The sequence below is a fragment of the Glarea lozoyensis genome, assembly GCF_000409485.1.
Source record: "Glarea lozoyensis ATCC 20868 chromosome Unknown GLAREA8, whole genome shotgun sequence".
Taxonomy (NCBI): domain Eukaryota; kingdom Fungi; phylum Ascomycota; class Leotiomycetes; order Helotiales; family Helotiaceae; genus Glarea; species Glarea lozoyensis.
In genome coordinates, this window is record NW_007361003.1 from 813,089 (window position 1) to 832,912 (window position 19,824).

The 19,824-nt window shown below is 47.6% G+C and overlaps 8 protein-coding genes across 8 annotated transcripts in view; 5 read left to right on the forward strand and 3 right to left on the reverse strand.

Moving 5' to 3' along the window:
- The window catches only part of GLAREA_11658 (uncharacterized protein), a gene marked incomplete at both ends in the record, with an annotated part of 4,467 nt that extends 2,289 nt beyond the window's left edge, over window positions 1-2,178 (reverse strand). The window contains 2 exons of the mRNA XM_008089801.1: window positions 55-1,950; window positions 2,045-2,178. Coding sequence (XP_008087992.1) covers window positions 55-1,950; window positions 2,045-2,178 — 2,030 coding nt within the window. The remainder of the gene's footprint in view (window positions 1-54; window positions 1,951-2,044) is intronic.
- A 615-nt stretch (window positions 2,179-2,793) lies between these two features.
- On the reverse strand, window positions 2,794-3,819 carry GLAREA_11659 (uncharacterized protein; the record flags this gene model as incomplete). Its single annotated transcript, XM_008089802.1, has 1 exon — window positions 2,794-3,819. The coding sequence occupies one exon, from the start codon at window positions 3,817-3,819 to the stop codon at window positions 2,794-2,796; it is 1,026 nt and encodes a 341-aa protein (XP_008087993.1).
- A 905-nt stretch (window positions 3,820-4,724) lies between these two features.
- Window positions 4,725-6,299, forward strand: GLAREA_11660 (FAD-binding protein; the record flags this gene model as incomplete). The annotated part of the gene is made up of 4 exons (XM_008089803.1): window positions 4,725-4,901; window positions 4,983-5,193; window positions 5,245-6,001; window positions 6,062-6,299. The coding sequence occupies 4 exons, from the start codon at window positions 4,725-4,727 to the stop codon at window positions 6,297-6,299; spliced, it is 1,383 nt and encodes a 460-aa protein (XP_008087994.1).
- Window positions 6,300-7,191: 892 nt separating this feature from the next.
- GLAREA_11661 (uncharacterized protein) lies at window positions 7,192-7,962 on the forward strand (the record flags this gene model as incomplete). Its single annotated transcript, XM_008089804.1, has 1 exon — window positions 7,192-7,962. The coding sequence occupies one exon, from the start codon at window positions 7,192-7,194 to the stop codon at window positions 7,960-7,962; it is 771 nt and encodes a 256-aa protein (XP_008087995.1).
- Window positions 7,963-8,705: 743 nt separating this feature from the next.
- Window positions 8,706-9,653, forward strand: GLAREA_11662 (uncharacterized protein; the record flags this gene model as incomplete). Its single annotated transcript, XM_008089805.1, has 1 exon — window positions 8,706-9,653. One exon carries the CDS (start codon window positions 8,706-8,708, stop codon window positions 9,651-9,653), a length of 948 nt encoding a protein of 315 aa, XP_008087996.1.
- Window positions 9,654-11,454: 1,801 nt separating this feature from the next.
- Window positions 11,455-14,170, reverse strand: GLAREA_11663 (P-loop containing nucleoside triphosphate hydrolase; the record flags this gene model as incomplete). Its single annotated transcript, XM_008089806.1, has 3 exons — window positions 11,455-13,802; window positions 13,862-13,922; window positions 13,979-14,170. 3 exons carry the CDS (start codon window positions 14,168-14,170, stop codon window positions 11,455-11,457), a joined length of 2,601 nt encoding a protein of 866 aa, XP_008087997.1.
- Window positions 14,171-14,546: 376 nt separating this feature from the next.
- On the forward strand, window positions 14,547-16,467 carry GLAREA_11664 (PX; the record flags this gene model as incomplete). The annotated part of the gene is made up of 3 exons (XM_008089807.1): window positions 14,547-15,041; window positions 15,096-15,549; window positions 15,596-16,467. 3 exons carry the CDS (start codon window positions 14,547-14,549, stop codon window positions 16,465-16,467), a joined length of 1,821 nt encoding a protein of 606 aa, XP_008087998.1.
- Window positions 16,468-18,329: 1,862 nt separating this feature from the next.
- GLAREA_11665 (GroES-like protein) lies at window positions 18,330-19,788 on the forward strand (the record flags this gene model as incomplete). The annotated part of the gene is made up of 3 exons (XM_008089808.1): window positions 18,330-18,470; window positions 18,553-18,923; window positions 18,975-19,788. The coding sequence occupies 3 exons, from the start codon at window positions 18,330-18,332 to the stop codon at window positions 19,786-19,788; spliced, it is 1,326 nt and encodes a 441-aa protein (XP_008087999.1).
- Between the last annotated feature and the right edge of the window lie 36 nt (window positions 19,789-19,824).

Here is a 19,824-nt window from a genome sequence, read left to right on the forward strand (position 1 = left end):
GGCCCAGTCTGATCAGCAATTTGTCCACATGCAACGAAAAGCCGTATGCATAACTCCGCGGCTGTTGGGACCCTTGTACTGAGGGCAGAAAGGGAAGCATGCATAAATTTGTAAAGGGCAGATAATTGCGACTCCCAATTGTCGTCATAATGTTCTCTTGTCTTGTATCGCCTAGCAAGCTTCATTGCCGCCGTAATCAAAGCAGGTGTCGTGAACTTGATTCGTTCGTTCCCTTCCACATATGCCTTCCGAGTCATCTGCAATAGTTTGAACTGAGTGTCGTTGTTGTCGCTGTTTATTAAATGAATTATCCGGGCAAGCCAGCCCTGTTCCTCTATCGTCTCATCAGTCTCCAACGCTTTTCTTTGAGCAACACCGGGATACCCCGCAGGCTGTTGAGTCCCCTCTTTAATGATAACTTTCAAGATTTCCAGAACACCCTCTAGAGCCGATAGTGTGGATATTCTAGTTTGATTCCGCTGTAAACTCCGAGCTACCTCGCCCGCAACGGCTCTTCGCGTAGGGTATGTTTGGGAATGAAGTAAGGGTACATAAGTCGGAAGAGAAAGAGCTGTAAATAAAGAAACATATGATTTCATGGGTGCCAACAGGAGGTTCAGAAGGTTGTTCTGCGCTTCTGGCGAATGGAGATCTGCGCTATTGGCATGTTGTTTGACTTTCTGATTGGCGTAGTCCAGTATCTGGTCAACATAGTCGAGGCGATCGGGATAAATGTTGAGAGCCAGGTTCGCAAGAGAGACTAATAATGCTGTAGTGTCTTGAATTGGTAGGTGTTGCGCATTTACCAAGTTCATAACTTGCTCGAAAAAGATCTCATAGAGCTTGATACTGTCCGGAATGCCTACGTTCTTGTTATCATCAGATCCGTCGGTCCCGTTGACTGTCTCAACCGCGGTCTCGCTGCTGGCTTCCGTTGGAGTAGCATCGGTTTTGTCTGCCTCTGTCTCGGCCTTGGTTTCTTTAGCTGCTTCCTCGCTGGCTCCACTTGTTTCTCCATTTGCCTCCGCGGCTAGTTGATCACCATTGGTTTCTGTCTGGGCTGGCGGCTCGTCGCTTTTTTTCTTGTCTAACTCGATCTTCTCTAAGAGTTTCGCAATTGCATCTTCTTCCCGCTTTTGCTTGTCTTCTGCGGGTTGAGCTTCCGATTCTCGCGCCGCATATTGAGACAGTCTGTCCATCAGGGCAATTACGATTACTTTGACATTTACATGCGGATTTAAACGTGATACCGCAGCCAAGAATTGATCGAGAGTGTGTAAATGGAACTCGTCAGGGAAGACCTGGGTAATAACCTCTAGCAAGTATTCTTGAGCCAGAACGTCTCGACACTGCACGACTTGTTCCAACAGAGGTTGTAGAATGACGTTTTTGTATGTTTCGAGATCCACGAGATGACTTAACCTAACCAGATTATTGCCGACAAGTAATTGGAGTTCTTTCCGCTCCTGTGTTCGCAATTCTCTCTCCCTTGAGTGTCCCTGGTGTTGCAGTCGCACCCAAAGCTTGTTCATTTCCACAAAGTTTGTCAATGTGAAACTGATCGAATCTTGAAGATTGCCCTCAGGTCCATCGCTATTTCCCGTAGGACAATTTTCTCTCGCCTGGCCAGAGAGGTAATATCGTAGAAACAGCCCACGTACAGGATGCTGAACACCCCGACTCATCTCCATCATATCCTTCATGATCTCCTTCACTGGCGCATCTGGAATGGACATGTAAACAGTCCCCACCGTTATCATCAGGTATAGTCGAGGTATAATGTTCCCAGCATATTGTACAAGTTCGTAAAGATCTGCGAGATGGTTTACGGGATGTGAATCTTTTAGATATGCGGAGAGGTGTCGCAGAGCGTCGAAGACGCCCATATAGAGCTCATAATACTGCTTTGGCCCTAAACTACTCGTTCGGAGTTCGGAAACCAGGGTAGAGCTGCAAATTGAAAATCAGCAGGTATCGCAAGGAAAGGGCCGGGCTGCGATCGCAAATGGGGTAAAATTTGTATGAGTTGGAAGCTAATTCCTACCTGCACTTCAATGCGTCCATGAGCTTTCCTGGTGTTTCCAGACACTTGCGCATGGTATGCGTTTGATGCCTGACTACGGCGAGAGCATCTTCCAGCAGTCTGGCTTGATCTTCGACTACTGGAGGACTGGCCATGGCGATTACTTGAGCAAAATATGTGCACGATGGCTTGTTGAGCTCAATCAGCGCTCCTCGATGTTCCTTCAATAGCGTATGTTGTTGATAGAGGGACGGCTTGCGCTCACTACGGTTGCCGCCTTCGACGCGCAAGACCGACAGGGGAGAGCCGAAGCTTCAAGAGCTCCCGTCGGGAAGAAAACCAGGTTACAGTGTGCTCACATGACGAAGTAAAAACAAATTTGAATGTTTTGTATTATTTTGTATTCTTATGAATATTATATTCTATCTATCGTATCTTCAAATATTATGTAAGTGTCTATGCAATGAAACCATTCCGTACTCCGTTTCAATGCTACGCTACCAGCTCTTGGTGTGCGTGCCCATCCATGCTATGCTTAAAGAAGAACTGTTGTACAAGAGAAATGATTACAGGAAAATGAGGACGTGAGTCTTATATCTATCGGATCCTCGGTATCGTTGAAATGAACAGTAGACCCTGCGTGGCTACAGGAAGCTCAAGTCTGAAAGATGCGCGGATCCGAGGACTTCTGTCAGTGACTTGATGTTGGTTTCAAGAACTGCTAGAGAATTTGCCACCAGGATGAACAGGTAGACTTGATGGACGACGTTCTATGAAGCTACAGCAGTTGGTGCTGTGAAATTTAACCATGGATAGGTGGTATGCCATTGTCCGTCGTCAAATGCTGGTCTTGTTGGTGTAGGAGTAGAAGTGGAGCTCGTCGATAGTGACGTTGGAGTTGGTGTCGTAGAAATGAGGGTGCTTGTTTGCAATAAGGCGGGAACCGACGAGTAGCTCAAACTCGAAGTACTCAGGGACGCAGTAATTGTGGTAGACGTGGAATCAGAGCTAGAGGCCGCTGTTGACGTTGTTGGCGATGTATTTGATAGTGTGGATGAGAGTGAAACAGAGGTCGAGACTGGTGTGACCTCCGAAAGAGAGCTCGAAGATGCTGTCGCGGTAGATGCTACGGAGCTGGTGATAGCTGTGGAAGTGGCTGCGGCGGAGGTGCTGGCTGATGGGTTTGCAAGCACCGGGGAAGCAGTGCTAGAGGTTTGAGCGTTGCCATTGGAATTGGAAGTGGTTGACTGCGAAGCTGGTGCCGATGCGGAACCAGAGGATACGACGATTATTGGTATTTCAAGAGTAACAGTTGGTGAGTTGCCGATATTCACTATCGAATAGCCAGCGGTTGTGGTGACCGTGGTAGGCAAAGGGATACTCAGGATGCTGGTTTCTGTTCGATCAGATTGGACTGTGGTGGTCGTAGTCGACGGGATACTCAGGATACTGGTTTCTGTTCGATCAGATTGAACTGTGGTAGTGGTAGTCGAAGTGGATATGACAATATTTGTCGTAGGAGACGGTGGTAGAGTTGTTCTGTCGGTCTGCACTACTGTCGTTGTCTTTGGGCTTGGAGTTTGGATAATGGTAGAGACAACGGTTGTACGAGTGGGAGATTCATCTGCACTGCTAGTAGTTTCCGGACCACCATCAACAGGAACAACTGAGTAAGTTGCTCTTGCGAGGAGAGGTCTCAAATCGAACAAGTCCTTTGCAGGAAATGGCAGAGCAGAAGCTGTGAAGAGTAGACATGAGAGCGAGAAGGGAGCGAAAGCAAAGCTGGTGAGCTTCATCTTGAGATATTGGGAGAAGATGTGAGGTGAGGAGGAGTTGAGAGTAGAATGAAACCCACGATCTGAGATTGACCAAAGTATGGAGAGGAGCTTACCACGAAATGAGGGTTCCTAGTATTATATGCTATATGCGCCTACCCGATAGAAAATGCGCGAGGGGTTGGGAAGTGCAAATGTTTTCGAGTGGCTGGAATTGTGGTGTTGAAATCGAGTGGCTGGGAACACCAACATTTCGAATTCTACCTAGGCAAACGACCCGAGGATTGGAGGAATTTAGCTGTTAAGCCGCAACATGTGCAACATCATGAGTGCAGTAGATTGCAAAAGAAACATATTGCGACATGTGAAAACAAAGCTCTCTGCCGCCGTTGCATGAGCGTTGAACCAAGGTACTGGGTGGAATAAGAACGCCGGAGATAAGGTTTCCATGGAGCTCGCTTCTGTCCCCGCTCTGTCTTTGACCGGATCCGACAGGCACCATGTCCCATATCACGTGCACCCCATATCTATCGGCTACCTAGTTATCCCCATCGACCTCCCAACGTCAGGTGTTGTAATATTCTACAGAAGTTTTCAAAACATGGCTTACAATTACTCCCTTGTTAAGAAGAGCCATAGTGGCCAATATCGTTATCATAGCGGTCTAATTGGGTAACAGAACCACATTCAAGCTCCCAAACCGTCTCTCCTTCATGTCCACGGCTCCCACTGCTCACAGTACACTATTTTCTCACCACTCAGAACACTTGATCACAAAGCAATAGAGAAATTATGCCTGAAACTGAAGGGAAGCACACTGCAAAGTGTTCCGCAATGTACGTAAAACGTACGTACTATTGCCATTGAAATTCCAGCCTTCCCGGCTTCAAACTGGATGACCGTCCGCCATTCAAACACCAAAAAATATGTCGATTTCATCGTTCATCTCTTTACTCAGACCCAAGCTCTCCCTAGGGGCTGAGATTTTCTGCGATCCCGAAGACATCGGTTTCCAAAAATGTCTTGAGAGATGGTCTAATGTAGACGTCAAGGTACCAACAGCGATATTTTGTCCGTCCACCTATCTTGACGTCGGAATTATCGTAAGTGAGAAATAAAACATAGCTGTCACAATATGTGGAAGATTTGTACATCAGTGAAGAACATCACTAACACTGTAGCAGATTGAAGTCGCAAGCGAACATGAAATTCCTTTTGTAGCCGTGAGCGGAGGCCACAGCCCTTGGTCAACTATTAGTAGCCCAGGGTTCATTCTGGACCTAAGAATGTTGAACAAGATCACGGTGGATAATGAGAACGAGATTGTGAAAGTCGCTGGCGCAGTTCTGACGAACGAATTGGCTGCCACGCTTTCAGAAGCCGGTCGTTGCACCAGTTCGTTCATTCCTAAAGGTCTGACATTTTACTGGGTCTAACGTCTCATAGCCGTTGCGAATGGGAATACTGTCGGTGTAATTCCGTATTGCCTGGGTGGCGGGATTAGCATTTTGACAGCAGTGGCTGGATATGCCTGTGACCAGATCACGGAAGCAACAGTAGCTCTGGCAGATGGCCGCATCGTCCGAGCCAACGAGAATCTTGAACCAGATCTTTTCTGGGCAATAAAAGGATCTGGTTGCCATTTTGGCATCGTACTAGAGTTATCACTCAAAACCTTTCCACTGTCGATCCTGGGATCTGATGATGGATCTCACTGGGCTGGCACTTTCATCTACACCTTGGACCGTGCTGAAGAAGTGTGCAAGGTTTTGGAGCCGATAATGGCAAATGAAGAATACAATACGGCCGGTTCAATCGTCCTAGCTGCTCCACCCCCAGCATTTCAACCCATGCTAGTTGTAGCACCTCGTTTTATGGGGGATCCTGAGAGAGCTCTAAGCCTCTTCCAGCCATTGTCAGATCTAGGACCTTCAATGATGTCGTCTTCCAACCCGCTGTTCTTCGAATATCAACATGCAATAGATTATGCTTGTGCTAAAGGAGACTTTAAGCACTTCAACCTGGTTGGCATTTCGGACTTCAAGACTGCAAACTTCCTCCAGGTTGTGGAAGTGTACAAGGAATTATTGAGCACTTGCGCGGATGCTGGACCGTCGAGTTATTTGATCCAATGGCACACATCAGTATCAAAGCCAGTAGTATCGGAATCGGCATATAGCCACCAAGATATCTTTATTTGGTTGTAAGTGGATTCACGAGTTCCTCTAGTGAGTTTGCCTTTCTAACAACAATACTTGTGCAGAAATACCTTTTCTTGGTACCATCAAGCAGAAAACCGAGACCTCGTTATGGACTTTCAGAATCGAGCTATCGCGGCTATAAGAAAAGATCAGGAAGAAGCCAATTACGTTGACTATGCAAGCACCAACCGGGGTGCGCCTGTGGAACGACGTTATGGTGGCGCTGATAGGATCTTAAAATTGCGACAGCTGAAGCAGAAATGGGATCCGAAAGGAGTTTTTACTAGGGAGTTCTTGTGAGGACGTTGCTTAGCAATATTTCCACATAATCGACATTTTACTACTCGAGGTGTGTGGGTAAATAAGAAGCCCATGGTGAAGTGCATAACTCAAATCCATAGCTTAGTTCTCTGCTTGCAGAATCAGTCTCGTTATACTGTTGTCATACAATGTGTAAGCAATTTTAACGCTTAACATGTCTTGTTATCAAAATATCATTGAATTTGTGTTTTGAAGGAGGTTGTCTTTTATTACTCTGAAAGCAAACTCGATCATCAACCTATACAATTGCATACGTCCGCTTAACATCTCCATTGACGTATAGGTGGATACGAAAGTACTAAGAACACTTTTCAGAAGTGACTGACTGAAGATACCAATTGCATGTATTTCAACGTTCCGAAGAAGGTCAATTAGCTCAAGTCGGGCAATGCCATTTCCGCCAAAACCCATCTTCCTTCGGCAACACGACTCCGACCAGCAAGCCGAAAGTATTTTGGCGTCCCACTCATCCCACCTCCCGGAGCACTACCTAGGATATCCCAGTCTTAGCCATGCATTCGTGACCTCGTCATATCGCATCTGTCGGGCGCTGACACGGTTATCTATCACAACTATCTTAGCGGTGAGATTGTGGTTATTTCCCCCTTGCTTTTCGTCCAATCTGGTTGATATCACGACATCTTTAGCCCTAGCGCGGGTACCAGAGAGGCTATGATGGTGATGTGAGATGGTGGGGGGACCTTGATGGCTACTCATTTTTTTGTTGCGATTTCTGGATTGATCTCAAACATCAATCGGTTCCGAACACATCTTGTGCACGATATGGTAGTGTCGAATTGAGGGTTTACCCTGAGATTTATTGGCCCCTTTGAAAGCTCCTCCATTTCCGACCGCAGCTACAAAATCGACAATGGCAGAACAACAAGCTTCTTTCCTCGGCCTACCAAGCGAGATACGTCTACAAATATATAATCTCCTCCTCGACGACAAGAATCAAACGACCTTAGAAATCAAAAACCAAAACCCAGAAATATTCAAACGTCGAGTAACGCCATGTCGAAGCAGCTATAGGGTATTAGGAAGGGACCTGACCCGACAGAGTTCACCTACAACCTACCACCTAGTCTCAGACGTGGAGATGCACACTTCTATCATGAGAGTCAATCGCATCATTCATGAAGAAACATCCTATCTACTTTACGGACGGCACACTTTTAGTTTCGGACGAGATATTGAGGCTATCGTTCCGTTCTTCTCGGATATCACGAAAGAGAATAGACCATTGATCCAGGAGATCTCACTGCTGAAACAGGGCTCTGTCTACAGTCGCGACTACGATAGATGTGAATGGAGTAATGTATGCGAGTTTCTACAAAATGACATGCAAATCCGGAGTTTGGTTTTGACTGTTGAAGGAGGAAGACCGAGTCTGGGATGGGACGGGTTACCAGAGTATTCGGTATCGGATTTTAGGACTTTGTCGAGCGTGAAATATGAGGCGTTGGAATGGGTTTGGGAGTTGTTATCAATTAGAGGGATTCGGAAGTTGGATGTGAGGTCGGAGATTCATCATTGTCCTCCTTCGCATTCTTCTGCGATGGCATTCTTTGCTGCGTTTTCGGCGTCGATTGAGAGTGGCTTTACGGAGTTTTTGAGAGAGGAGTTACTGGTTGAGGCGTAAGAGATGTTGTTTGTGATTTTGAGTTTGAATACCGATGTTTGGTTTTGGATTTCCGCATCCCTCAGCAGATCTGGGAATAGTTGCAATGATATCAAGATTAACGTACTACAAGCGACCAAACTAGAGAAATCTTCAGCAAACGGAAAGTCCCCATACTGTGTGAGAAAACCCCGATAAATTTTCATCTCAGACATCATCATGACATTATCCCACCTAACCTCCGTTTAGTTTTCATTCCAAACCCTTAACATTACAAGATCAAGAATACTTCCGACACAAGTAGCGGTCAACACTAAAACAAACTATTCTTAGAATCCCTCAACAAATCCCAAAATCCACAAGAAACAAATACCGAGGAAAAATACTAGTAGTCGGCACGCAGTCGTCACCGCTATACTTTTTTTCTAAAGACGTCAAAGCGAACACGAATCATGAAATCGGAGAATACGAAACCCATTTTCGGACATTGGGCCGGAAGTGAGCCCACTTTCGAAGCATTCGAATCCTTCTAAATCTGCGGGTTGGTCCATGCTTTTGCTTATCGGACGGTTGGTCGGTTTCAACCGTTGGATGATTTCTTTTGCAAACCCAGTAACGCACGTTAGCAGAGGGAAAAGGGCTTTCAGCCTTGATGATGCATAATCTGATGATGAGTAAGTATGTTGCCAACATTCATATACCCATCTCTCCCCCTACCCAACCTTTCCTTCCCATAGTATCGTTTTCTCACTCCAAGATACAACATGGCGATATCAACGCTCCCCTCCACAACTACAACGCTCACTCCCACCAAACCTCTCTCAAGCACAACCCAACAACCCCCATACAAACGCCCAACTTTCCCCTTCCTCGCTCTGCCCATCGAACTCCGTCTTAAAATCTACCATGAGCTCCTGCCCCCACGAACCCACACGATCGTCAGCGACACGCGCCCCTCCGGCCTCTTCTTCAACTCCTCCCCACCATCCTCCACCTACCCGTTTGGCACTCCGCCAGCCCATCCCCCAAAATACAGAATCCTAACCACAAACCACCACACCTCCTTCCCCTCCGCCAGCATCTACCCCCAAATCCTCCGTTGCTCGCGCCAAACCCACGCAGAAGCCGAATCGCTCCTCTACGGGCACAAAGACGCGATCTTCGATTTCGGCACGCATAGCGATGCGCTGATCTCGTTTTTCTCGGCACGTTCGAGCGTCGCGAGGAGCGTGGTGCGGCATGTGCGGTTGGGGAAGGAGATTCATTGTGTGCTGAGTAATGAGGAGGGGAATACTGTGTTTGCGGGTGTGGATGGACGGTGGGTAAGGTTGTGCGAGTTTGTGAGACGGGAGATGACGGGGTTGTGGGGGTTGGAGTTGAGGGTTTGGGGGAGTCATGGGGGGAGGTTGAGGATTCCTACGTCTGAGAGGTTGGCTGAGAGTGAGGTTGCTCCGCTTGATGTGGTGGCTCTTGAACGGGAGCCGAATTGGCATATTCATCCTTGGACTTCGCCATTGCTCACGCTGCCTTCGCTTCGTACGGCGACGATTACGGTGTGGGATTTCCAGATTGGAGGGAAAGAAGGGGAGAAGCGTGGTTTTGACAGTTGGCTTGCGGAGAGGATGGTGGTGGATGAGGTTACGAGGGATAGGATGGTTAGGGAGGGGTTGGTTGTTGAGGGGGTGGTTAAAGTTAGAGGCGAAGGATACTAGATTATGACGAAGATGTGGTGGAGGAGAGGAGATGGCGATGGAGGAGATGTTAATAAGTGATTTTCTGAGTAACAAAGTTAGCGAGGTGTTTGGATGGGATAAATAGAGGAGTTGGGATAGAACTTACTTTTAGATACTTTATTATACCACTTAGAACGACAAATTATACACGAATCAACCATTTAAATAAGCGTATCCTCTGGATCTCAAAACCTTGTTAATTAAAAACCTACGCACGTGAAGAACCATGTTCGTTTCGTTGTCATTTAGTCTTCAACAGAACCTTGTGTTAAAACTCCTGTAGAGACCAAAGGCTTGGAGAAACAAAGCTTTGCAAGTCTCTCTCAACCTAAGCAGGCCAGTCGTACCATAAATGTCAGCCTCCGACGTTTGTAGAAGTAATTGAGATGATAGTGACATCACTTGTAGCTATTCACTTAAACCCACAATCTGGAAGAAAATCTATGATATGCTGGTATTTATTGAGAGATTACAATAAACCCTTCTCTCGCATATCACATTATCTAGTCTTTCCATTGTTTTGCATTTGAAAGAAGAGATCAATTGCTTCACTATGTCAGCTAGCCTTTTTTCCATCCAATAAAGAAGGCTGACTATAGTTAAAGTGGGAGGCAAGAGCAGAATGCTTCTGATAAAGTGGGAAAATCAATTTGATGGTCTCCTGTATAATAGACTTTGTTTGGTTGATAATAGAGAGATGTATGGGTTGGGTGTTTGAGGATATTTGGTGAAAAGAGGAAGATAACTGTTGAGGCGAACTTGATATGTGTATTCACTTATAACTCAATTTCATCTTGTGTTATTTAATATAGGGTGGAAAGTAAAACAAAGACATCCAAAGATTACATGGAAAAGGGAAGCATATCTGAAAGCCAAGAAAGCTTTATTTCTTGTCACTTTTGGTATTCAGCAGTGAATGAGAATATAGAGTGAATGTTTCCAAAGCTCGACTAAACTGTGAAAGGCAAACGGTGACATCAACGGTTCTCAGCTCGATATAAAGTACCTCGATCTTTCAAAAATCCGTATTGAAACTGCTTTACCAGACATGCTAATGTTTGAAAGATTTGAGTAGCAGATGATCTTTGTTTACGACCCTTCTGTGTTAATAGTCCTTTCATGTAAGTCAAAAGCTTCTGACCATGACAGGCACTTATGGCTGACCAGATCCTAAAGAGGTGATCAAATCAAAGATAGAGTCTTGCAAAACTCCATCTTGAAACCACACGAGAATTTCAAAAAGTAAAACCGCCAGTTCTCATCACCCTCAACTCCATCACACTCCAACTCCTCCTTCTCACAACACCCATCTAGGCAAGCAAACACCCCCGAAAATGTCCAACCCCTCAACCCACCCACAAATCGATCTACCACTCCAAGCCCTCCTCGTCATCCAATACAAAATCCACTCACACATGAGATTCATCGCCTCAAAAATGGAGTCCTACACCCATTCCACGGAAGGAAAAGCGAGTATCCTGCGAGATTTCGAGAAGGGGAGGAAGCAATTAGTGGATCTGACGGTGTTGACAGAGAATATGTATCCGACTCGGGAGACGGTTGTGGTTAGGAAGCAGCTGGAGAGTCTGAGGAGGACGTTGGAGGAAGCGATTTGGAAGGTGGGTTTGAGTGTTGGGTGAGTGAGTGAGAGTTTGGGAGATCGGAGGGTTTGGATGAGTTGGTGTTGTAACTTGTCTAGTGACGGAGGTTGAAAGCTTTTTGTTTAATATGGTACATGCTTCTCAACGCCGTGAGAATAAAAATACAAGATGATCATACATTACACCGCTTTCTCTCTTGGTCCGGAGAGTTTCTCAAACTTGTCAACAGTCATGACGAATGTGCCTCTGCCACCCGTTATACTTCTCAAATGCTTTAGGTAGCCGACCATCTCTTTCAATGGCACCCTTGCCGTGACCTGTCTCTGCTGACCTGGACCGTCTGTACCTAGGCTTCCTCCAGATGCGAATGGATCAGCAGGCGCATAGATTCGACTCGGGTCTATGGCTGGAAGATCACTACTATCGTCGTTACCTTCGCTCTCAAGAGACATAACGTGCCCGCCACGAGCAGACGATATGTCATGAACTATCGCGCCTAAAGTTCCTTCGTTGCAGGATATTACTGCATTCATTACTGGTTCCATAAGACCAATATTGTCATTCTGGAATACATCTTGCATGGCGGCTTTGACAGCGAGACGAGCCGCGGAGGATATTGCAGCTGGTGATGTCTCTGAAGGAAAGATGTCGGTGGTGGGATCAACGGTCAGCGTAACATGACTTGCGTGTAGGGGAAAGCTTCGACGTGGTCCACGAGCCAGAGCGGCAACAGCGCCGTTGATGAGTGCCTCGCGAATTTTAGGAAGTGGTAGATCTAGTGGTAAGGCGGAAGAACCGAGTGGACCGTCTGAGGCGTTCGAGCCTATGACACGAAGAGTTATGTGATTACCTTCGCGCACGACTGTGTAGTCTTGTTTTGGGGGTGTTGCGAATTCATCGAAAGGCTCGATGGTCGCTACGCATGCTGCTTTGCCCTTCTTACCGGCAACTTCACGATCAAAAAGTGCTCGGTGAGTGTCTGATGCGGCAAGTACACACTCGCGATAGCTGATTTCAATATCTCCCATCGTCGCCTTAGCCTTGAAGTCGTTGACCAGTCGATCTCGAGCGATTTCCAGATGCAATTCTCCCATGCCACTTAATAATATTTGACCTGACTCTTCGTCGATGTCAACGTGCAAGCTGGGATCTTCCCTTAGGAGCATGCGTAGGATTTCGCGAACATTTCTCTCTTCACTTAGACTGTTAGGTTCAATAGCTGCGAAGAATACCGGAGGTGGAACATCTATAGGACGCAATTGTAAAGTGTTCAAAGGAGCAGGAGGCCCGCTCTTAGGATTGTTACCAGGCCAAGCAACCAAGGTATCTCCAGTTCGAGCATGCTTTAACCCAGCAATAACCCCGATCTGGCCGGCACAAATCTGTTGTAATTCAACTGCATCAGACGCCTGCATCTGTAAGAGTCTTTGGGCGCGCTCCATGACATGTAAATTTGTGTTCCATGTTGCGGCATTCTTTTTGATAGAGCCGGAGTATACTCGAACGTAAACAAGAACTCCACGCCTGGGGTCATGGACAACCTTGAAAGCCAGAGCACAGGACTCTATCTGCGCTACCAGCGCTTTTGTCGATTGAGTCCTTTTTGCTAGAGCTTTCTGATCTGAACTGTCTGTCAAGATCTTGCCGTTGAGAAGGTCAGAGAGACTATGTTCCTCGCTTCCCAGTGTTATGTCAGGATCTGGTCGTTCTATTGGAGCTGGAAGGTAATCGTTGACGGCATCTAGCAGAGGCTGAACACCAATGTTCCTGAAGCTAGCGCCTGCAAACACGGGGATGAGCTTCCCAGAGCCATCGGCGATACATCGTCTCAGACTATCGCGGATTGCCTGGGGAGGAACTTGCATCGGATCATCGTTGCAATCCATCCAGATTGATAAAAGCTCTTCGTCAAATTCACACAATGCCTCAACCAATGCGATACGAGCTTGTATTAGTTCTTCACGCAAACCAGGATCTTTTTCCACAAGTCCATCCAGAGTAAAAGTCTGAATTGCCTTGCCATCACCTCCCTCTGCCCACTCAAGGCCGCAAAGATTGACGGCGTCTCCAATTCCAGTAAATCTACCCTTGCCTCCAGCCCACCAAGGAATTTGGCAAACTGCTGGGAAGCCTCGAAGCCTAGTACCGATCTCTTTCACAGATCTTTGGAAGGTGGCACCATCTCTGTCTAATTTGTTGACAAAAATGATCCTTGGAATACTATATCTATTGGCTTGAGTCCACACCTTTTCGGTTTGGGCTTCTACACCTGCCACCCCATCTAATATGCAGACTGCACCGTCAAGAATTCTCAAAGACCGAAGAACTTCAAAAGTAAAATCCGAGTGACCAGGTGTATCGATCAGGTTGATAGTATGAATTACTTGTGCCCTTGGCAACTCCCGTTTAGTGGGCGTTGTTGTTCCTAATGGTGGCCAGTGGAAAGTCACGGCTGCAGATTGGATAGTTATTCCACGAGCGCGCTCTGCTGGAAGGAAATCCGTAACTGTAGAGCCATCGTCGACATCTGTAGAGCTACAGTAAGCTTGCTTCAATTGTATTTTAACGTGATCGACTGATGCATACCTCCTATTCGTCTAGTATTCCCACTGTAATAGAGCATACGCTCGGTCGTCGTTGTTTTCCCCTATATTCTAGATCAGAAATCAGAGCAAAAAGATTCTTCGGAGCGAAAAGTCTTACAGCATCGATATGAGCGATAATGCCTATGTTACGAGTCTTTTGGATTTGAGGTTCTTGTTGATCACCAACAGCACTGGAAGCACGCCGAAGCAAAGCGCCCGCCAGGCTTGGTCGGTTTACATCACGGAAAACAGTAGACCTCGAAATCGGATGCCATGATGGACAGCAGTTTCTTACAATCAATGAATTCATCACATGATATATTCGGTCAGGTACGTGGTGTTGTCTCTCAAATATTTTGTGCTCGCTAGTGATGCGCCTAAATCTGGTCAAGCGCGCTTGTGAAGTGGGTCGGACCGATATCCAGGTGCTGACCTGCGGAAGCTCTTCCAGGCTGGATGTGTTGACAATCATACACAACAGTAAACGGAGTAATAATCGACGATTCGACAAGCTTCAATTCCTCACAGAATGGCAATCTAAATTTGCCGATGCCACTTGCCAACGACCAACAGCAAGAGAACCTCTTTCATCCTGGCCGCAACGTCATTTGAACGACTGAGAACCGCAACCTCACTAAATTAGCTACAGCCCCGCGGGTCCCCGAAACTCTTTCCCCAGAGCTACGATGGATTATTCGACCTCGATTAATGACGCTGATAACCCAGCGGGTGCCTCTCCATGGGGTTCCTCGCCGGTGGCATCTCCCAGACATGCAAGGAATACCGCTTATGGAAACTCAGAGGAGACACCACAATCACCCATACCGTACGGCACGAATCAGCAATCCAACGGAGCATTTTCAGGAGACGAAACAATGGCTGGCGGTGTTTACAACAGACCAGAGAGTAGCACCGAGACATATTCGGCAACGGACGGCGAGAGTCAAAGGCCTGATACAGCAGACTCTACCCCTCAAACCCAAGCGGAACAGAGATTACCTACTCAACAAGCACCAGTACAGCAGCAACAACAGCACCGATCCGAACCTCAGCGATACCACTCGAGTGCGCGGCAGGCGCATCAACAACAACCTCAAGGACCCCAATACAAATTACAAGCCAAGATTACTGGCCTTGAACGGACTGGGAGGAAAGACCCAATCCTGCGATTCGATGTACATGTATGAGCTTGTCAAATTCACGTAGAGCCGGAACCCTGCTAATCATACTGGCAGACCAATCTTCCAAAATTCCGAACAACCCAGTTCCGCGATGTCCGAAGAACACATTCTGAATTCATCAAACTTGCCGACCACTTAATATCATCGAACCCTGAAGCGATTGTCCCGGCAGTACCACCAGCGCTAACATCGGCTGGAGCTGGAACGGATGAGGATGAGGCACGCGTGAAAGCATCTCTGCAAAGATGGCTGAACTACGTTTGTTCAAACGAAGTGTTGATGAAGGATGATGAAATGGTTCTTTTCGTGGAGAGCGACTTTGGCTATAGCCCAATGTTAAAAAGAAAGCAACCGGCGACCGGCGTCAGAAGACGAGTAATCAAACAATTTGCGCCTCCTCCTGATGATACACCAGAATTGCAAGATGCAAGACCTGTGGTGAAACTTTTCTATCTTGGTACGATGGACGCAGGTCACAAGGTAGACAAGCTAGTAAAAGCGCGAAGAGGTTTGTAATGACATGATACTGGCGGAAAATTGCTAACTGGACGTAGGCTTGGGACTTGCCGAGTCCGACTTCGGCGTGAAACTTGGAGCGATGAATGTTCAAGAACCACATTCTGGTCTCGCGAACGCTTATCGAAAGCTGGGCAAAACGATACAAACCACTGGAGACTACCACGCTGCACAGGGTACAGCTGAGGCGACTACTATTGGGGACCCTCTGCAGTATCACTCCCAGGATGCTTTCATTGTCAAAGAAACCTTAACCAACCGCCACATTCTCCTCCGCGAACTCCTGCAAGCCCAACAGCTAACCAGGAGCAAGCTGAGCGCTGCAGACAGGCTTAAGGCAAGCTCATCTGTACGACGAGATAAGGTGGATGAAGCTATTTCTGCATTGGACGAGGCACGGAGCAACGAGCTTTACCTACTAGGGAAGACGCAGCGTGTGACTTCTAATCTACTTCAGGAGCAGCGCCGTTGGTTTGCAAGAACAGCCGCAGATTTGCGACTGAGTATCAGAGAATACGCTGTAAGGGAGATCGAGGCAGAACGACGCACACTAGCAACGTTAGAGACGATCAGGCCCGACATCCGGGCCATCGATTCTTCCGGTGGCTTGAGTCGACTTGGACGCGAGGCGCATCCTGCGGCGCGACGTGCCAGTTTAGCGGCGAGTCAAGGGCCAAAGGGGGATGCATGGAGCGGTGTACCCCGGCGCCCTGATGGCCTCAACAGAAGCATATCAGGCAGTTTCATGGCCAACGTCGCTGAGGATGCCAACGGAGAAGATGAGCAGGTACCGGGACGTGCCCGTGCTCTCAGCGGTGGGAGTATAGGAGGTCTTAAGGGGGTCAAGGAGGAAGATGATGAGGATAGAGTTGATGCACGGAACGCTGCATCTCGGCTCGCAACGAGGTAGGTGACAACCCGCTCAACCATTGCATCCGATTCCACTAAATTATTCCAGCACGTTCTGATACTGGCCCAAACCCGACAATGCGGGATAGCTGGTTTAATCGCGAGGGGTTGATACGACGGTAAGAGCCCTGCCACCACTGTAGGCTGTACTCCCCCGGTATTCACGTCTCGCTTGTCGGATTGACGACATGCGATAGAAGGGATATGTAGGAATTCCTGTGCATTCAACAAGAAACCAACTCAATGATATCAATTCGAAGAACTGCCCGTACAACGGATGGGTAGGATGGCTAGGATGGCTACACCGCCACGTCACTAGGACCAGATATCTGATATGTCGTTATCCTGAGCAATTATAATCTTCGAAAATCCTGACAATCATGTTCCAGTCGGGTATCGACAATGTGCTCTCCCTAGCCCTAAACGCCCCTGCAAAGCCGTTCGACAATGCTTACTCGCTCGCCTCAGGACAGCCTCTGAACCATGCACGAGGGGTCACTTCACTCCACATCATTAGAGCCGCGGGCATTTAGGCTCCGAAAAAATATTGAATTATCTGGTCGAATCAATTCATTGAGATGTCTTTTTCCGTTTCGTTTTCGCCCTCTCTCGTCTCTTGATTCTGTGCCCGAGGTCTTTGCAAGTGGGTACCGTACCTTTGTATTCGCTGGGCATTGCTCGGAGCTGCTGCGGGGCGTCGAAGAACATCTCATGTTCTTGCCTCTGCCACGACATCAAAGCGGGTTCCTGAGCTCTGCAAGTCGGCGCACAAACTTTGTCTGTCACCGCTTACATGGACAATGACGAATTTGTGGGATTGTCTCACAGCAGCCATGCAGTAGTAGCAAGCGCTATCATTGATATTGTTTTTCTGAACACCGCTTTATCAACGTTCACATTCGTGGCACGAATTCTCCGTCTTCCCGCATCCGCAGTTGTGCTGTCTATCAGAAGCAAATAGCCCAAGCAGCATTACTTGTCCAAGCACACTATCCAAGTTTCCGTTTTTTTGGCACTCCATTGATAACTCGAGACGGGATCCTCTGCCTCCGGGGTGAACAGTTCACTCCTCGGTAGTGGTAGGCACAGGGAGCGGTAAAATTGACTACCTCCAGAGTGTCATCGAGCCATGCTTGACTAAACTCTGGGGTACCTATATGGTTTAGAGTTATGTACCGAAACCCCAGGAGCAGGAGCCGTTGCATCCGCTTAAGCCAAAACTGCATAGCTTTCCATTGATAAGAGCCATGTCAACCTCTTATATCAGCACACTCTGTCCAGTAATGTTTGCTAGTGGGCTATTAGACGAAAGCCGCCTAGGGTCCCTCGTGTCTCTTCTGCTTCACTGTCAGGGGTAGCTCCATAGCTGCCATTAGTATCGGCGGTGCTCAAGGACGGCGAGTCCACTTCAGACGACAAGTCCTAGCTTGTTTCTAGTTCTCCCAATATGTGCGTTGTGCAGTCACTGCAATACCCTGGACTCTACATGTACTCGCGAATAGGAAACTCTTGATTTCCCAGTGTTGTGCCTGCAAGATAACCCGAGATTATGAATCGCCTTCGAGTAAAGATTAGAAAGATAGCTGGGAGCTCTCTGAGTGGTAATATCCGGGTGCTTCGAGGGTAGCGCTACTTGTACTATCATGGCAAGGAGCTACATTGCTACTAGGAAGCAGACATACCGCTCTCCCTCCTGCCCTTTCTTTATAAACCCCCACGTACTTTCCCTCTTCGTGGAGGCCTTCTCTCCAAATCGTTCGTCAGTCCCCCACAAATACGCATTTTACGTGTTGGTTCAAGTCTATTTGCTTGACTAACAGAATCTAAGTCTTCCCCTGATTATAGTCATCTTTGCTGTGCAGTATGGCTCCCTCTGCCGACTCGGGATGCTTTCCGATCCTCTTATCAAGTCAGCAGCAGCAGACGGGTCACAATCACAGCTTCCCTGTGTCCAAATCTGTGGTCAACGCCTCGGTACTGCATGGAAAACTCGACCTGCGCTTAGTAAGAAAAATCCCCTTTCATAAGCTCCTGCATCATTCCCATCAATCCGGTTCTCTCATTTCACTTCTGACCAATCACTTAGGAGACGAGAACTATCGAAGATCCAGCATGCGGGGAAGTACAAATCCAGATCAGGTCGACCGGCATATGCGGCTCAGATGTCAGCTACTACAAGAAGTTCGCCAACGGTGACCTCTGCGCTTGTGCTCCATTGTCACTCGGACATGAATCATCAGGTGTTGTTGTCGGAATCGGTCCTCAAGTCAATGGCTTCAAACTTGGTGATAGAGTTGCTCTTGAAGTCGGCATACCATGTGGTCAATGTACCATCTGCCGCAAAGGAAGGTACAACTTATGTAAGAAAATGAGATTCAGAAGCAGTGCGAAAAGCGTACCTCATTTTCAGGGTACACTCCAGGAGAGAATAAATCATCCAGCCATCTGGTGTCACAAGTAAGCTGAATTTTCTATCAAAATCTGAACATTCGCTAATCATCTATTCAGGATCCCAGATCATGTGTCATTCGATGCAGCAGCACTTTTGGAGCCCCTTTCAGTCGCCATACATTCCGTCAACAGGGCAGCACCAATACCAGGCTCAACCGCTCTAGTAATTGGGGCTGGCACCGTGGGTCTCCTAGTCGCAGCTATGGCACGTCAATCCGGATGTACCTTTGTCACCATCATGGACGTCGATGAAGGTCGCGTCGAGTATGCGTTATCAAAAGGATTCGCAACCCACGGATTCGTCGTCCCTAAACCACTTCACTCAAGCTCATCCTCCTCCTCCATTTTTACCGATGGCACCTCTACACCAGTCTCATGTGACGGGATCATGACTCCAATCTCCGCATACAGCAGTCTTAGTGATCGTCTCGACGGCGCGAAAGCAATGGCCGCTGAAGTACTCGCCGTCCCAAGAGCCGACATGGTTACGCTTGAAGAAGACGAGGATGAAGGTGTCGATGTCACGTTCGAGTGTACCGGAAAGGAAGTCTGCATGCAAACCGCGCTTTATGCCACAAAACCCGGCGGCAAAGTTATCATGGTTGGAATGGGCACTCCTATCCAGACTGTTCCGCTCTCTGCCGCTCACCTGCGCGAGGTCGATATCTTGGGCATTTTCAGATACGCAAACACATATCAGACTGGTATCAGATTACTCGGTGCCAAAGGACCCATGGCAATTCCAAGTCTGGATGATATGGTCACTCATAAATTTAAAGGGCTTGGGGCTGCCAAAGCTGCTTTTGAGCTGGCTGGTCGGACGGTAGACAATGATGGGAAATTGGTTCTGAAGGTTGTAATTGAGGCTTAGATAGATCTTGGGATTATGGGATATAAAATTTGGGAT